The sequence below is a fragment of the Falco rusticolus genome, chromosome 6, assembly GCF_015220075.1.
Source record: "Falco rusticolus isolate bFalRus1 chromosome 6, bFalRus1.pri, whole genome shotgun sequence".
Classification (NCBI taxonomy): domain Eukaryota; kingdom Metazoa; phylum Chordata; class Aves; order Falconiformes; family Falconidae; genus Falco; species Falco rusticolus.
The window spans coordinates 66586233-66603518 of record NC_051192.1 but is presented as its reverse complement, the minus strand read 5'-3'; the positions used below and the strand labels follow the sequence as shown (position 1 = coordinate 66603518).

The following is a 17286-nucleotide window of genomic DNA, read 5'->3' as shown; positions in this document are numbered from 1 at the left end:
ATACACCAGCTTTTGATACCTCATTCTATTTTCCAAACTTAAAGCCGTGGAACATCCCCAACATGTCCAAAAATCTCACTGCAAACATTACTGATTTGGTAAATACTATAGGAAAAAAAACCACCATGGAACTAGTAGGAGATTAAACCGAAAAAAATAAAGAAAAATATTTTAGATCATATAATGACATACATTATGGCAGCAAAATACTATTTTACAAAACAAAGTTACTGAGTATGGGAGGCCATTTGTTACAAAGAGACAACTTCAATCATCCTGTGGCCCAATGATTCTTAGCTGTAATCAGCCAAAAGGAACAAAATAAAATTAGTTGGTTTGTTTCAAATATAACTGAACCTCTCTCAAAATATATCAGTATCAGTCCAAGAGTTTTATTCTTAGTGTCTAGACTTCGTAGGTTTTTGGGGGTTTTTTAATAACTATCAGCAAACTTCTTGGCAGTTAACTGTGTTGAACCCTGGCTGTTGTCTTGTCTCGACTAACACACTTATTTACTGAAACAAAACCTTCTCTTCAAGTTTCTGCTGGTTTAGTCCCCTGGTAACAACAACAACAAAAAAAAAAACACCAACAAAAAAAAAGTTGTTGAAATGTAAATATTTGAGCACTACTAGATTAGGCTTAAGAATTTAGGAACTGTCTATATCTGTTAAAAAGCATGCATTATCCATCCAAGTTACTAGAAAAATGTATACCAGTACTTTGCCAAATTATTTTTATCTGACTTTGGAGAAAAAAAAAAATCTGATTGCCCTAAAATTTTCATAGGATAGTGACTGAATAGTACTCATCAACATTTTGGAAAAGCAACAGGGTATTTTACCAGCCTGATGGAAAACACATAAATGAACCTATTGCAGTTCTGCTTTTCTAGATTTGCCCTACGCAATACTCAAAATCAAAGCATAGTGAAGCACAGGTAACTGCAACCTGAAGACGATTCTTAAGTCTGTTTCTTTGAGTCAGTCTTTAACTTCTCCCATTTCACTGTAAGGGAACTTAGAATTATATTAATTGCAATGATACTGTACCACAGAATGCTTTATTTTATGAAGTCATGAAGAAACAGATGAATCTCGGGTAGATCTAACAAAAGAACTGACCCAGGGCCCCAGAGAACCTAACACCTCACCAAGAAATGAGAGTAACTCATTATGTGTTCAGCAGTAATTCATATTCTGTGGTTGAGAAACAAGATAAGGTAAACAAGAAGATCTCTTGCACAGAAGACTCATTTTGAGCTGAGATTGTGTGAACCTGGATATTCATTTGTGACATGATGTAAAGAATGAATGTAGAATCAAGTGCATTGGAAGGCAAGTCACAACTGGATCTATTTGAGGACACTGTGTAAGAACAGGCTGTATGTAACTATTATGACATTCCCATTAAAAGTGGGGAAAAAAATGTTCAGCACTAAGAGTTTTCAAATACACATTTGTGCTAGGAAAAAAAGTGTATGTTTAAATATCCTTTCTGAGTCTGCGTGTATTTTTTTCATATCACCTAGAACAGTGAATAGATGCTTTAATTTATGTGCCATAATATTAAAGAACCTACTGAATCTGTATGTTTCATTATCAGCTCACAGCTTAGTTCTCAGCAATGGAGTCTCGATCATGAAAATCCTGCATAAAATAAGCAATATGGATCTTTGATAAAAGCCTACACACTGAAATCTTCTGCAAACAATCTAAACAATACATGTACTGAGAATAATACACTTGGAATTTACTTGGAAATGTGGCCCACTTTATTTTAACTGAAAAGCATTCATTATACAGTGCAAACAGTTCTTTGGCAAATTTACTGATTAAAATAAAAACAACAAAGACTTTGGTTTAGGTAACATTAAAAAGGAAAATAAATATGTAAAATTTGCAACATTATACAGTAATATTCTTACAGTGGATGCCGAGGAAATAGTCACCTAGCCATTGGCCACTGTTTCAGAAATGTTAAAATCAACATTGATTCTGCAGACACTGCAAGAAAGCGAATTAGTACAACCCATGACTGACTACATTTTAAACTGTGGATAAAGACCTGTTTTTCCTGCATGGTTTATGATCAGATGGATGGTGGAAAATAACTCAGTATTACACTTACTTAAGCATATCCAGACTCATAAGCCCATTTTATATACCATATGAATAAACAGTGAACAGCACAGAAAACCTCCCACTTTACTCTGGAGGCTGCAGAAAAGGAACAATCAGATATAAGGTACTATTTTATAATGTATAAATGGAAACTCTCTTCTCGTATAAGTGGAAATCTTGAGAAAGTTTATTTAATATACAATTGGAATAAAAGAATGCAAGTAATAACCAGCTGGATGTGTTACTGCCTTATTTAACTGTTTAGACAGTTAAATTATATTTGAGTTAGCTATGCAATCCTCCCTCTTTGAGGAATTCCTGCTATAGGTCAATGGGAGTTCCATCTGAGTTGGAATTACAGGACGAGACATGTGGTTTGGACTCTCAGCAAAAGTCAACAAAATACCAGCGTATCAAAGAAATACAGGAATGACAACCTCTAGGAACTGTATGATAAACATGCTCGCCACACACAATTTCTAAAAGTATTAACATAGAAAATTACATAATTCAAAACATTGTATATAAAATCAATTAAAATATTCTTTAAAATATAAATTGTAGTTCCATGTGTACCTCTACCACACACCTTTAACACACCATTCACATGTACATATTGCTCCTACCATAGATGAAAAGAGTTTCTGTAGTAAGCTTTAAAGATACACCAAAGATTGAATGTTTCATGGTATCAGTTTATCAAATTAGAAATTATTAATGTTAGTAATCAGAGAAGTTATGTGCCAAAATAATATAGCGGAACTCATATTGCTGTCCTAGGTTAGTTATTAGACAGGTATCTGATCTACCATGCAATAATTAAGTATTCCGTCTGTTTTCATAATGCAAAATTTTTAAGATGACAATGTTTAATTTTGTGCAGATTTATTTGATACTGAAACCTCCGTTCCCTAAATTTAAACAATAAACTCAGAACTCTGTGAACTACACCACTAAAGAGCTCTGGTTCTAGTTAGTCCTGACTTAGGACTTAAGGACAGAGCCATAAATTTTAACATATTAAGTATTCAAGGAGAGAATCAATTCTGAATAAACACAAAAAAGCTGTAAAATGAGGTATAATAGTTGTCCTTCACTGAATATAATATATATTTCCTGGTCAAAAATATGCACTTTGTATTCTAAAAAGTACAAAACTTTGAAATGCTAGTGTAGACATATACTCTATAACGTTAAACATTTATTAAATGGGAAATAAAGTCCATTGGCAGACAATTTTTAACTTGAATGATAAAAATATTGAGGTAAAAATATATATGCATTAGATGAAACTGAAAAAAAAAAATTCAAATACCTTGTCAGAAAAAGTAGTCAATCCACAATTACTCATGATGCTTGATTTTGATTGTTCTTTTTGTCAACAAACAGTGCCACAAAATAACCAGGAACCTATTTCTATTGACAACATGCACAATGAATCAGTAGGAATCTTTGTATACAAAATGGCATGTGACATCTTTTCACATTTTCAAAACAGGGCCACACAAACTCGTGAGCTGATCTGAGATCAAGAGAAGCATGCTTTAAAACTGAACTGGATGATCATGTTACAATGATTTAAAATAAATGAGGAAAAAAAAGTTGCCAAGCAATTACATATGTTTTGACAAAAGGGATTACGCTCACTTTAAGATCAAATGCTACTTTGTCATCTATGATTTTCTAGAATGAGGAACACTGTCAATTATATCTGTAATTTACACAAAGCAACTGAATGTACCTTCCAATTACCTTTCTCTTTATTTACTTACTAATTCTAGGGTTTTTGCTTTGAAAATCTTAATAAATTTTGCTCCTTGAATGGGTGTTGAAAGGTGTCGTGTAGTTTTCTTTATTTCCTTGCTAGTTCAGATGCAGAAATGATAGTGTGATTCATCAGAATTTCCATGCATAGGTGTTCGCAGAAACTGGCCCTCCACAGCATTGCTCTGGGCACAGTGACCTTGTGTTTTCATTTTCCCTGCATTTACTATGTAATAACAAAGAGCTATATATCAAGTCAGACTGGTACTGAAAAGGGATAGTAAACTTTCAGTGTCGCTAATTAAAGACAGGAAATGAAGTGTCCATTTTAAAGTAAGTCTTAAACCCAGTCATTTTGGGTACCTAAAACTACCTGACAGTGTTCTTTTAAAAGTAGCACCAATTTGAGTTTGTCTAACCTGAGAAGTTTAATACACAATTAACATTGACCTGTTTGCTAATTTCCCTTTCATTAATTTTTGCATTGTGATTACCTTCACGGGCAGAAAATACATTACGTTATACTGTTACAGCACCATTAGAATATTGTAAATCTTGGTTTCTTGCTGTTGTTAAGACTGTAGTTACCTGTTTTTGCCATCAGCAGGCATTGAAATTATTTGAGGAGTATGCACCCTAAATTCTTAAAAAGCAGACTTATGGCTTCTTTTTAATAATATTTTGTTTTAAGCAGACTGGACAGCAATCTCCTTTAACCTTCACAGGCGCTTCGCAGTCAGCTGGTGGGCATGATTCTACAAAACAAGTTATCTGACCAACCTGTGTCAGGAAAAAAAAGTAACAAAACCGTAACAGACTTAACTACATGTTCCAAACAAGAAACACATTTTTCATATCAGCGAAGAAAACGTTGTTATTTGTCCTCTCTAAGATCTTGGCTATTATGATTAACTCCACATAGTTTATTTCATCATAAACTTATACTGAGAAAGCTCTTTGTATTATACCATCTTTTATGGAGCAGTATACCATTTCATCTAATGTTCAGGCATGGAACTCTAGGATACCAATTACTGACATTTTTCTTTTATCTTTTTTTAATTTCACCATGATAAAAGAAAATTAAAATCTAGCACTAAGATGAGCTTGTATTGATTTTTTTATGTATTTTAGTAGACCTTTTCAAGAAGTCTCTCACTTTGCAGTTAAGTTTGCCAGTACAACTATAGATCAATGAAAATGGAAAGTTAAAAAAAGTATATAAAGGCTGGACTGAAAACCAGTGTCAGGGACAGGGATAGCTGAACATTATGATTTTTTTTGCACCAAATAACTGAACATCCATAAAAAGAACAATTAGTAATGATTACCCAGAAATTAGCATGCACAAAACTGGAACTGCTGTTTTAGAAGCAGAATCTAATATAATTTCTATCTCAAAATGGATTTCCACATACTTACTTTGCATTCACATACAGTACAAGGGTCCCTTTTCCAGGTTTCATTGCTGGAATATGATTTACCCTTTTCATCAGTGCAATCAGTTTTACTGAGGCGAGATTCAAGGTTTTTTATCTGAAAACATTAAAAAAGTTAATAACTCAATCAAAGAAAGGGTTTTATTTGTGCAAGGTATTCAGTCTTTTATGCTGCATAATCCATGACAAATACTTGTCTGGGTTTTTCTTCTCACTCCACAGTTTTCATAATGCTAAAATATTGTAAACAGGTAATATGTATGGAAACAGCCTTTCAAAAGAAAACTAACAGAAAATATATCTTTCTTAACTTTGGAATATACAATTAGAGCATACAAAGAGAAATAAACTACGCGTGACACATGGAAAGGCAAATCTAAACTTTCAAAAATGAAATGGAAAAAACAATAAAAATTTAAAATGTTTGCTTGGATTTTTGACTATTTTTTCATTAATGATGAAAAAAGGGGTTATATGACTAGTTATTTTGCTGATTATATGCTTCTTGGAAACAGTAATTAGAAAGGCATCATTTTTAACAATCCCTCTGTCTTTTTTACATCCAGAAAAAACAGAAGAACTTACTGAAACGTAATAAGTCTTAACAAAGCATTTCCACTGTCAAGATGGGAGCATTGATGAGTACAAGCATTAAATAATACCATCAAAGATGGAATTGGGTTACTATGCAAATAAATACATGACTTGTATCTATAAATTACATGGAAAAGCTGCTCTGAAGGAACTTAATTATTCTAGGCAAACATTTTAGCCCACTTTGGATTTGTCTGTCCTCTAAGGTATACATCTTTAAAACTGAATTCCACTATGGCAGTTATTCTGAACAAAGAGTTTGTGTATGCCATGTTGTAAAAGTCTTCTTAAAGTGATCTAGATCTGAACTATGATTACAACGGTAGTCTGGCCTATTTTATGAAGACTACATTTGAATCAGTTTTACAGAGATTCTATACATTTCAGATAGGAAAAAAAGATTTTATTAACTCTACAAACAAATTTTTAAAGAAAGACTCATTCCATGTTTAGTAGAGAATCATAGAATGGTTTGGGTTGGAAGGGACCTTAGAGATCATCCTGTTCCAATCCCCTGGGTTGGAACAATGGTTACACAAGGCTTCAGGTTCAAAAGTCAAGTGGAACTAATTGTAGAATATTTCAGTATGATTTCAAAAGAACATAGAAATAAAAACACACCGTGTTGTGGGTTTTTTTGAGATAGTATGTGGTGGATTTTGGCTGAAGTAGATGTCCAAATACTAAAAACTTAAGAGGAATGGTGATAGGAAAACATTATTGATTAAATATAAAATTAGAAACTACCCATTATAGCACTTTACCTGGTTTCTGAGGCTTGAAATAGTTTTTTGCATTTCCAAAACAAACTCTTTGAAGTCATTCACTGCAGGCATGTTAGTATTTTCATTAGACGCTGATGTGGCATTACGAAAATATTTACTCTGTTTCACAGAACTGCAACAAACGAACACCAAGTCAGGATATTCATCTAACTTTTATTATTTTGCTAGATATTTTAAAACAGCAAAAATGTAAAAGAAGCGTAACCAACAAAGGTAGGAACCACAACAGCACACAAGACCCACTGGTGCTGAAGACAGTCTCAGGTCAAGTGAGCTGTGGATTATTGTTAATATCACTAGCAACAGGGAATTTCTTCTACTTAGAAAAATAACATATGTATTTCATGCAGGGGGAAACAAAGTTGTCATCAGTGGCACTGTAAAGCAACACCTTAAATCCACTAGTAAATCTCTTAAGCCTTCGATATGAAAGCAAAAAAAAAAAACCCAACAAAAAAACAAAACAAAACAACCAAAACCAAGTGTTACTCCCAAATACAAAATTCAGGTTTCGCTTTCAGATCCAGTTTCTCCCTCTAGATACTCATTAGCCAAACACATATCTAAAGAAATATGACTTTGAAAAGGAAAAAGTTGGTTTTCATGAATAAATGAGAAGTACTTTTAGATAATAACATATTCCTGTGTCCCATTTTAACTACCATTTGAAATCAATACTGATTATTGAACACAATATCTAGTCTTCTGTTTATAGCACTTTTCAGTTGATACCTGATAAGAGAAGTACAACACTACATTATGTTAATTAATTTAATCTGTTCATGGGAAACAGTTATCAAAGGAACTGTCTATAAATCATAATATATTATTTGACACCACTTTAGAAAACATGTATTCAAAACCAAGGATAACACTAATTATTAAGGCACATCACATTAAGATTCTTGAATCTATAACAAGCATTCCTATTGCGTTACCATGTCTTCTCCAGAGCTAAGGGATACCCAAAGAATGAACTGGCAAAGAAATCCTCTCTCATGTAATAGGGCTCATGATTTGTAATCCTTCTGAATAAATTAAAAGAGCACTTATTGGCAGGTGTTCAAGCTACTTGGTTTCCCATAGTTTCATCTAAATTAAAGAAAAAGAACTCTAAGCAACATAACGTGCCAAAATTTAAATAAACCAGCTGCTATTGTATAACAAAAAGTTTAATCTTCCCCACCTGCTCAAGTTATTGAAAATGAGAAGGAAAAAAAAGGAGGAAAAAACCTTCTCACCACAAATGCAATATAATACAACAACGAGCATGAGAACTGATGCGAATGTTGAAGGACTGAGGGTGTTTAGCTTTACTTATGCTATAAATAAAGTATTGTAAATTTACTATTTTGTAGTCATAATTAGTAACTGGACTGTTGTAGATCTTTGAGTTTCATTTCTGAAACAGTCAAACAGCAAGTTAAAGAAAACAGGAAGTTTCTCAGATATGGGGGGGGGGGTTGCTTCTATTTTTATTTCATTTAATCCTCATTATGGGACTAGCATTATGGGACTATTCATTATGGGACTAGCATCTTTAAGAAGTGAATTGCTGTTTTGTAAATTTACAAACTTCTAACAGTTCACTTGCAAAGACAGACTAAACATCCTTCTTCAAGGATTACTTCAAAGGAACCTGTCTTTTTTTATCATCTATAAGTAAGTTTATACTTAGCTTCTGTCTGCTTTTGTCTAAAATCTTAAACATCTAAAGGCTCTATTACTTCTTGACAGCTTCCTATCAATTAAGTGAAATATAATGGTGGTGTTTTTTCCCCTGCTATAACATCCACGTGAGTATTTGAAACTGCTGAAATAAATTTACCTATGTATCTGTCTAGCCGCTTTCCTTGACAGCATGGGTAGACCCTGTCTGGTCATCTCAGTCAAGGAGATAATTTTGGAAAGAACTATCATTCAAAAGCATCTCGAATTTGCTCATCATGAAGGAACTTCGCAAGAAATGTTTGGTCTGAGCAAAATTCATTTCATTTCACTAATTCACAGATAAATTTTGATTCCCTAGAAATTACAGGGATCCTGAGCAGTTGATCATTTCTAACTGACATTGTGATTTACTTCCTTGCTAGAGCATTTTGAGGATTATGGAGTTACCAACAACACTGTATCACTACTGTTCTCCACTCCAGCTCTAAGTATTTTGGTACTAGAAGCAATCCATACAAATTACTACAAATTTTTATGCTAGTGTTATCAACACTTGGTTTCCTCCTATTTCTACAGGAGGACCTAGCAGCTCCAAGGAAGAAACAGAAATAATTCAGTTTGGTTACAGTAGGAATGTGAGACTCCAAATCCCCCAAATTATGCTTCATTACAGAGTCTTTTCATGAAAACCAATGAAAAAACAAAAGCACTATACTGTGTCACTTACAAAGGGTCTTAAATTTAAGCTTGGAGGAAAAAAAAAGGTGTTTTACTGTTAGCAGATAAGCATCAGAATTTCACAAAATGCATCTTAAAAGAAAATAGCAAACTCATACAGGACTCTACCACAGACTGTGCTATACCACAAAAAAAAAAATGCAAACTCTGCAGTTTTCAATTTGTAGTTGTAGTGTACAGTTCAAGTGTCAGAATGAAATACATCAATCAAACTTGAGAAAGCAGACAGTAGAAAAAAAGTGGTATGCACTTACAAAGAAATCATTGAGTTTCTTTCCATTTTGAAAAGAAATGCTTCTTCATACTTTGGGGAAAACAAAATAAAAAAATCTCACCTTATTGTCTTGGACATTTTCATTTTCTTCAAGGGCTTGTCCTCCTGAAAGCTGTAATCAAGAGAACGTCTTCCCCGAAAGTGATATGAAAATGCATTAAACTGTCCTCTAGTTCTACAGTCTGAAATGAGACAAGAAATTACACATTACTACAGCTTAATTCAGCAGTTACAATATTAATATGATTTTACACTGTCTTCTGAATTGGCAAAGGCCAATTGAATCACACATTGTCTGATCCCTCTGGAATCTGTTTGATAGCCATTAAATATATCTCAGTGATACAGCATTTAAACCAGATGGGTGCAGAAAATTATTCACAGACCAGCTTTTTAGTATGAAACAAAGGAATAAACGTTATTTTCAAAAACCTATCAATGCTACTTTAACTATTGTTTTCACTCCTGAAATTCAGGCTCTCTTGGGTTTTCATTATTTCTTGCTTTTGGAATGGGGTAGTTACATATGGAGGAAAACAATGACAGAAAAAACAGCCTGTTGCTTCCTTATCTATTCCTGTTATTTTTGGCATCCGAAAGAGAATCTTTAATTAAATCCTGGAGAACTTTGCAGACACATTTTACTGGTTGACCAGCCCTATTACCAAATTTGAGGGATCTGAAGGTATCACGAGTTACTCAGATACTTTCTACCACAGAGTGAAAATCTCAAGCCTGAGAATAATCATGAGAGAAATCTTCTAAGATCCTAAGAGGACGTGTTCACAGAATGAAGTATGTCTTTCCTTCGGTTCACTTTATTTTGCCTTCCAAACACAGTGAGTATTTGGAAGGAGTCCCACTTGAAAAAGGAAAACAAAACTGGAACGGGACTTTGGAGAGGAGACAATGAGAAAATAGAAGTTTTCTCATTTCTCTTCACAGAAGCTTTAAAACAAAAAGTTATAATGGGCCAAGCTGCAGCAGGAACCAACAGCTTGTTCAACTATTAGAAGGAAAGAGTCTGCTAAGAAAATAGAAGAGAAAGCTGAAATACAGAATCCCATGGACATATCCCAGCTAAGTCTGGTATTAGCACAGTAAGCCATGGAAGCAACTTAACAGGGAAAGAAGTTATTTTCTCTAATGTTTCAAATTTATTCACAAAGTCAGTAACATTTTATATTTTTCTGAAATTTAGCAGTAGCTAGATCAAATACCTAAAGTATGAACACAAAATATTGCACAAGTTACAAGTCAAAAAAAGAGGCTTGAACAGAGCAACTCTAAAAACAAATGTAAAGTAGTTCTGTGATTATACAAAAATAGGTGTCTTGGACTACTTTTACTTGTACTGGACTTTTACTAAAACTAGACTATTACAATTTCCCTGTTAGGAAAAACTTTGTTTGTCTATGGCTTAATATCATTTACGATAGAAAAAAAAAAAGAGTGATCAAAAAATACTAATTGATTTTTCAGTTCAAAAATAATACCTATAGATCATTCTTTTTATCATTAATTTATCCACAATTATTCTTCCCTTTTCTCTCTTTGCAGCCTGTCCCATTCCTGAGGAAATTTATTACCTTCCTCCTATAATAACAGCACCACCAAAGAACTAGATTATATTTACTGCCAATATATTGTTCATTCTTCTTGTGTGTTCTGCTTTTTCTCACACAATTTTCTTGCTGCCTGCTCAGAAACTAAGCTCTTTCAGATGGGAACAGACTGCTGTGTCTGTAAGATGCTTGGCACGAAGGCATTTTTGATTACTCTTAGACACTTCTATATTTATAGTATGGTGAGAAAAGAGGTCACACTGAAGGGCCATTGGAGAAAGAGCCAGTTTTTAGAGGAATTTTTTTCTTAAATCAATCTGTTGCTTAAAGTTCTCTTGACTATCGTAGAAATTTTAGTTTCTCTTGGAAGCAAATTGTGGAAGGTTTCTGCTATACTCCTTTGTTTAATAACTGCTAACGTCACCTCACATAATAAATTTTTTGGGGGGTACAATAACACAATGGCCTATTGTTTTTTTTTATTCTTAGGTTGGTTTTTAGAAACAAAGGTCTGAAATCCTGGGAAGGTTTTATCACCTTAGACTGGTAAATATGAGAACCATATGTTCAGTGGCAGCTCCAAGTACACAGACCTGACATTCCTGTAGTTTTTAAAGACTCAAATATGTCAACTTGCCAAATGAACAACTCTTGTTCTTGTTTTCTGTTTCAGGTACAAGCACGAGGACGACTGTCGTTGCTGAAAGGTGCAGGACAGAATGCTCTAGCTTTCAGAAAGCCTAAACCAAGAAAACTATTGGTCTTATTTTTTTTAAACAAAGAATACCTTAGCAGTAGTAGTAAATGAGAATAATGAGCCTAAAATTCTGTTATTTTCAGCCTACCTACCAAATTAGCTATACCCAGTCCAATTAATTTTCTGCACAGAAGCTGAATGTTTAAAAGCAACCTAAGAATTCTTTTCCTCTATGGACAACGGTTCTTCCAGAAGCTAGATATTACACTGCAAGAGTCAAGACAGTATGTTTGCATATGTAAGCCATGTGTACATCTTCAGAAAATACCATTTCCCATAAGGTTTTAAAAATGCACCTATAATATACATCTGATAGAAAAAAACCCTGACATTTTGAAGTATTGAGCACTCTTAATTCCCAGTGAATCACCTCTCGAAACTGGGGTCAAGGAGAATTAATCTAAGATCAAGGAGATTAAACCAAAACTTAGGAGACTAACAGAACATGAAGAAAAGCACATATAATGTAATTATTGCTCCTATTTGATACTACTTCCATTTTCTGAGATTTATTGTAGTGAATTAAGTTGCTGTTACTGTAAGCATTTGTATGTATCTAAGAACTCCTATTCATGCCAGAGGGATCAGTAAGTGGGAGGAGAAACACTAAAGCTGTCTGAAATGTCATAAGATTTTTTTTTCAGTAGATGTTTTCACAAAGCAGCTACTTAATTACACAACATAGGAAAAAAGAGTTTTCACTCTAAAAGAAACCTTAACTCAAAGTAACTGTTTTTTGCTAAATAGGCAACATCCCTTCACATTACACTGCACCTCTTCTTTTCTTCTGTTGAGTAAGAATGTCTAAGAAATGATAAACCAAATAGCAGCAAAAAAGGGTAATATGTAATAAAATCCAACAGCAGTCTGCTCGAATTGGAACAGAGGCATTTTGCATAAATATTATTGAAATATCTGGACAAAAATAATGGTATAGAAGGTAGAAGATAAAATGACAACCCAGACTGTCATATCCCAGCTGATACACTGGGGAATTCTAATGATAAAGATGTTCTCTGCAGTTGACCTCAAAGTTCAGAAACCGATGCTGCCAAAACTAGAAGGCTCAGACATCATTGGGAAAGAAAATATCCAGAAAATTTACAAAACATGACTATATAAATTGTTAATATACAGCTACTGCTAGCCTAAAGACATTTAAAAACATATCATGTCTTTACGATTGGATGTTGGATGGCCTGCAGGAAGATAAAAACCTGTTAGGTTCTTAACACCAAACCAAAGCAAACCCAGCCTCCCCAGCAGAAAAAATTAAACAGAACTAGTTAGAAAGTTTCACAGATTATAACCATGCATCTTTTGGAATATAAATATCAATGATCAGTGGGGAAAAAATAATTTCAGACAGACTGAAAAGCCATAAAATTTTGGAAATTTCAAAAGTAAGGACACTGAGAACTGACCTGCCCATTAGATTGTGAAGGTACTGATGTCCTAGAATAGTAACAGTCCAGAGGGAAGAAGGAAATCCTCCAACTGCCTAGTTTTGCAGGCATCACAGACACCTCCATTAGGATGCCCTCCTACCCATGTTTCCTCTAGAGACAATGGACATTGCCACAGGAAGAGATTGCAGTCTGAATTGTCCTCTGGAGGAATCTCTCTACTACCTGTGGTGGGATTTGACAGGCTGAGATCTTAGGTCTGGGGTCTCATCCTGGAGTTTGGGTTTAAACACAATGAAGGACAGCCTGTTGCTTCCCTGTTGCTTTTCATTTGGGATGGCAACTATTGACATGAGACCCTGGTAGCAAAGACAAGGCAATATCATACATTAAGTCTCCTTATTTTCATTTTATGAATTAAAATTGTATTTTACTGATCATAGATATCTAAAAAAGAAAAAATATTCTTGGTTTTGATTAACTATAAATAAAAATACTGATTCAACAGAATTTGTAACCATACAGAAATACTGGACTATATTAAATGTACTTTTATTCAAAGAAAAAAAAAAAAGGATTTAATCCTTAAAAGTACAGACCATGGAACTGTATTTTAGTAGCCTGGCATAGTCTGAATTGTTAGTAAACTAACAGATACTGTCTTTAAATGTAACTTTAAATGTAAAAAGATAACCTTGAAAGTAGAAACCAAAAATAAGTATGACATGACAGAAGCAAATGAAAAGATCTGTGTAAAGGGAAAACATTTGCAGGCATAAATTGCATTATTTTAGTATTTTGAAGAGTTCTTGATAAAGAATTTCCATTGTCACAAAAGATCTTGCAGTCTCGCACTGAGACTCCTGTTAAGATTTTTAAAACAGTCTTTCACAGCATTTAGTGCTTAGCCCAGTGTTGCTTAGTACTTTCATTAAAGATGAAAGGGCATAATGAGAAGCATATAATAAGATATAATATTAGAAGTCAATTTTTAACTAGGAATAAAGCACAGTTGTTAAAAAGTTGATGACTTTCTAGAAGCAATGATAAAAATCAAATAGATTAATGCGGTCAGTACAGAAACAACAGATGGCATAATTGTTGGTCTGGTCTTAAAATTCAGAAGTTCATAAATATAGGTCTATCCTACTGGAAGATCATCTATAAATGCACCCATTAAGAATGTGTCTTAACAGTTCTAAAGAAATTCAGTGGAATTTAACCATGCTTAATTATAACTTATATAAGGCTGTTTTCCTGAATTGAATAAAAAAGAACAATATCTGACACAGGAGATATGTTGGTTGCTAACTGAGAACCAGTTAAGAAAAGACACCTTCCTCAATCAGTTTATGCTTATGAAGGTGATTTGCATCTTGTCTGAATCACTAGGTCATTACTTGACTTAAAAGAAAAGGCTAAATATATTTTTCATTTCAATGTGAAAAAAAAAAAAGGTGGGAAACGGTCTCACAGTGGATAACATTTCGAATTTATATATTTGGAGTCAAACCACGTTTCCATTTGAGCCAATATGTCTTTGCACCTCATTTCTAGCCTTCTTTTTGCATAGTTTCTCTCACAAAAATATTAGGCATAACCATAACAGCATGCTTATATTTGAGGGAAGAGAGCTTTATCATATCTGTTTTGGGTTCAGAACTGAGATATAAAGTCAGTAAAAGTAATCATAGAAGCATACTTGGAAAAAAAAAAGTTTTTTCTTTTGCACTAGAGAGGTTGAAAAAGGCACCAAAAGGTTCTTGTTCAGAAAACCTGAAGCTTGGATGCTCTTTGCTAAAATGAGCTGCAGTAAACCTGCAGTAATTCCTCACCTTCTCTGACCAGAAAAAGAAAGGTAGAAAGTGAAGGAAACGAGAAGAAAAACTTGTGTACCTCAGTGGAATTCCCTTTTTTTTCACCCCATAAACTAGTAATTCTGTTGTACGATTCATTAACTGAAATCTAAAGGTAACCTGGTACTGCTGTTATAAAAAGGAATACTACTCTGTTTTATAAGAAATAAATACTAGCTTTAATCAAGGAATCTAAGAAGTAGCTTTTTGTATCTAAGAAGTTTTTCTTTTCTTCATATGGAAAAGTATTTTGACTTGAACAAAACAGGAAGGATAACAAAAACAGATGTGGCTTTTTAATGAAGCTGAAAGAGCTGAATATATGGGTCACATTAAACATAAGTACATGAAGTGCAATGAACAGCACACCATATTCTAAATTTTAATTTAGTATAATTTTAATTATAAAATAATCAGAAATATTTTAAATATGGAGAATGGTTTATATTTTTTCTTTTAAATAACAATAATAAATTCAAAGAAACAAAACCCCAGAATGCATTTAAAGTAAATGCTGTTCCTGAATGTATGCTGTGTATTCCCCCCACCTCAGAGTAATCCGATTCCTTAGTGCCACAAAATGAAAGAATTTTTAAAAATTAATTGCTTAAACCTGGATTCCCACAGAAAATGTCACACCCATTCATCCATGCAAGAAAGCAGTTCAAGCCATGCACACTTTATTTTTTCTTCATTAAACCTCTGCACAGACTTCAAAAGAGTTCAGAAGAAGGAGATACAGATAGGCACTTTTTAAAAGAACATTAGTTATTTACCCTTTCTTTTGCTTGGCAGTTGTCTAACTGTACTGCATCCAGTAGTACTCTCTGGTAGTAACATAACTGAATGAAAACACAAGCTAGGCTGTTGAATGGCTGAATACTCTAAAGACTTTCCAAAGATAACATCTGCTCTAGAAGGCTTAGTGATAACATAACATTTAGAGAATCAACACAATTTCTCAGAACAGCTTTACAATTTTTCCAAATCAATATTATTAATGTATTTGTGAAACTGTCAAGCTTTATGAACCATGGCAAAGTGAACTTATCCTGAACCAGCAGAATATGATTTATTTGCTTATGGTAAAGCATTTGAAGAGTGATAATTGATTTTCTCACAATGCTTCTGGTGAATGTCAGGGTTCTTTTGAAGAGATTCTGGAAGAGTTTGCATTAAAATGACAACATATCAACCATATCTAGAGTTTTATAAGCTATTATTAATTTAGGAATGGCGAACCTGGTAAATATTGTTTTAAAAAAATCTGAATAAACTAAAAACAAAAAAAACCCTGGTAAAAATTAGAGTAAGACCCGAATGAAATTATATCTCGAGTAAATTGTACAAGTTTTCATCGAAACTTGAAGTATTTATTTCTCCTAGTCTCACAAAGATAACTGACACTTTAAACCAAATCTTCCAACGAAGAATTTTCTTAGACAGTGATTTATTATTTAAGGCATTGTTTACTGGACAAGACAACTCAGCAGTCAGCGTAAAACCTAAGTTATGCAGTATCTTTGAATAGTAAAACTATCTACTTTTTTCATTTTTAATGATACCTGAGCTTGTTCTCATGGTAAAGTCGCCCTAGTTGTAATCCTTCCTCAATATTTACTGTATCTGTTCAGGTTGAAGGGACATGCTCTATCCATTTAGCCTATATCTACTGCCTTATATTCTGAGCTATATCACCAAAGGACTCTGTCATTGGGGACAATTATATTTGACCAAAAGTGTTAAATGGATGCCACTGGAAGAGTGTGACCTCTCTCAAAAATACAATCCACTGGTTCCTTACTCACGCATATCTTTTGCCAGAACACTGGACAGCCTACTCAGCAGTAGTAAATTCAAGAGAATGAGCAGTAGAAAAGATTAAGAACTCAGATCTGGATTCCTTCCATCAGCAAATCTACAAGATACTGATATTGAAAGCTAAGTTATTACTAGGGAAATTATAAGATTCTAATAATCTTCAACTGATTACTCTCTCTAATGAAAGCAAGTTTTTTTTTCCAGTTAGTTTGACAGCAACTTCTAGATAATCAGAGTTCCACAGAGAAGTTCCCAAAATTCCTGAACATACTTTTTCAGCCAGGGCATGTCATCTGAGTTTTGTCAAAAGAACAAGATAATAACACTGTCAAGACCTCAGTAAAGAGAAGTCATTGCTCCCTGAAGTATTTTATTGATGATGCTACTGTAAATGATTCTGCAAACCTGCATGATCCGGAAGATTCTTTTGGGAAGGGATATTCTAACTGTGTTACAGAGGCAGTGAAGTCTGGTGTGATGAAGACTAAAGAGA

At 33.7% G+C, this 17286-nt stretch overlaps 1 protein-coding gene across 1 annotated transcript in view; it reads right to left on the bottom strand.

The window, feature by feature from the left end:
• Positions 1 to 1751: 1751 nt before the first annotated feature.
• Positions 1752 to 17286, bottom strand: part of PXDN (peroxidasin) — a 90338-nt gene continuing 74803 nt past the window's right edge. Inside the window, exons 20-23 of the mRNA XM_037391973.1 lie at positions 9450 to 9570; positions 6685 to 6817; positions 5310 to 5423; positions 1752 to 4667 (exon numbers count right to left, since the gene is read on the bottom strand). Coding sequence (XP_037247870.1) covers positions 4545 to 4667; positions 5310 to 5423; positions 6685 to 6817; positions 9450 to 9570 — 491 coding nt within the window. The 3' untranslated portion in view covers positions 1752 to 4544. The remainder of the gene's footprint in view (positions 4668 to 5309; positions 5424 to 6684; positions 6818 to 9449; positions 9571 to 17286) is intronic.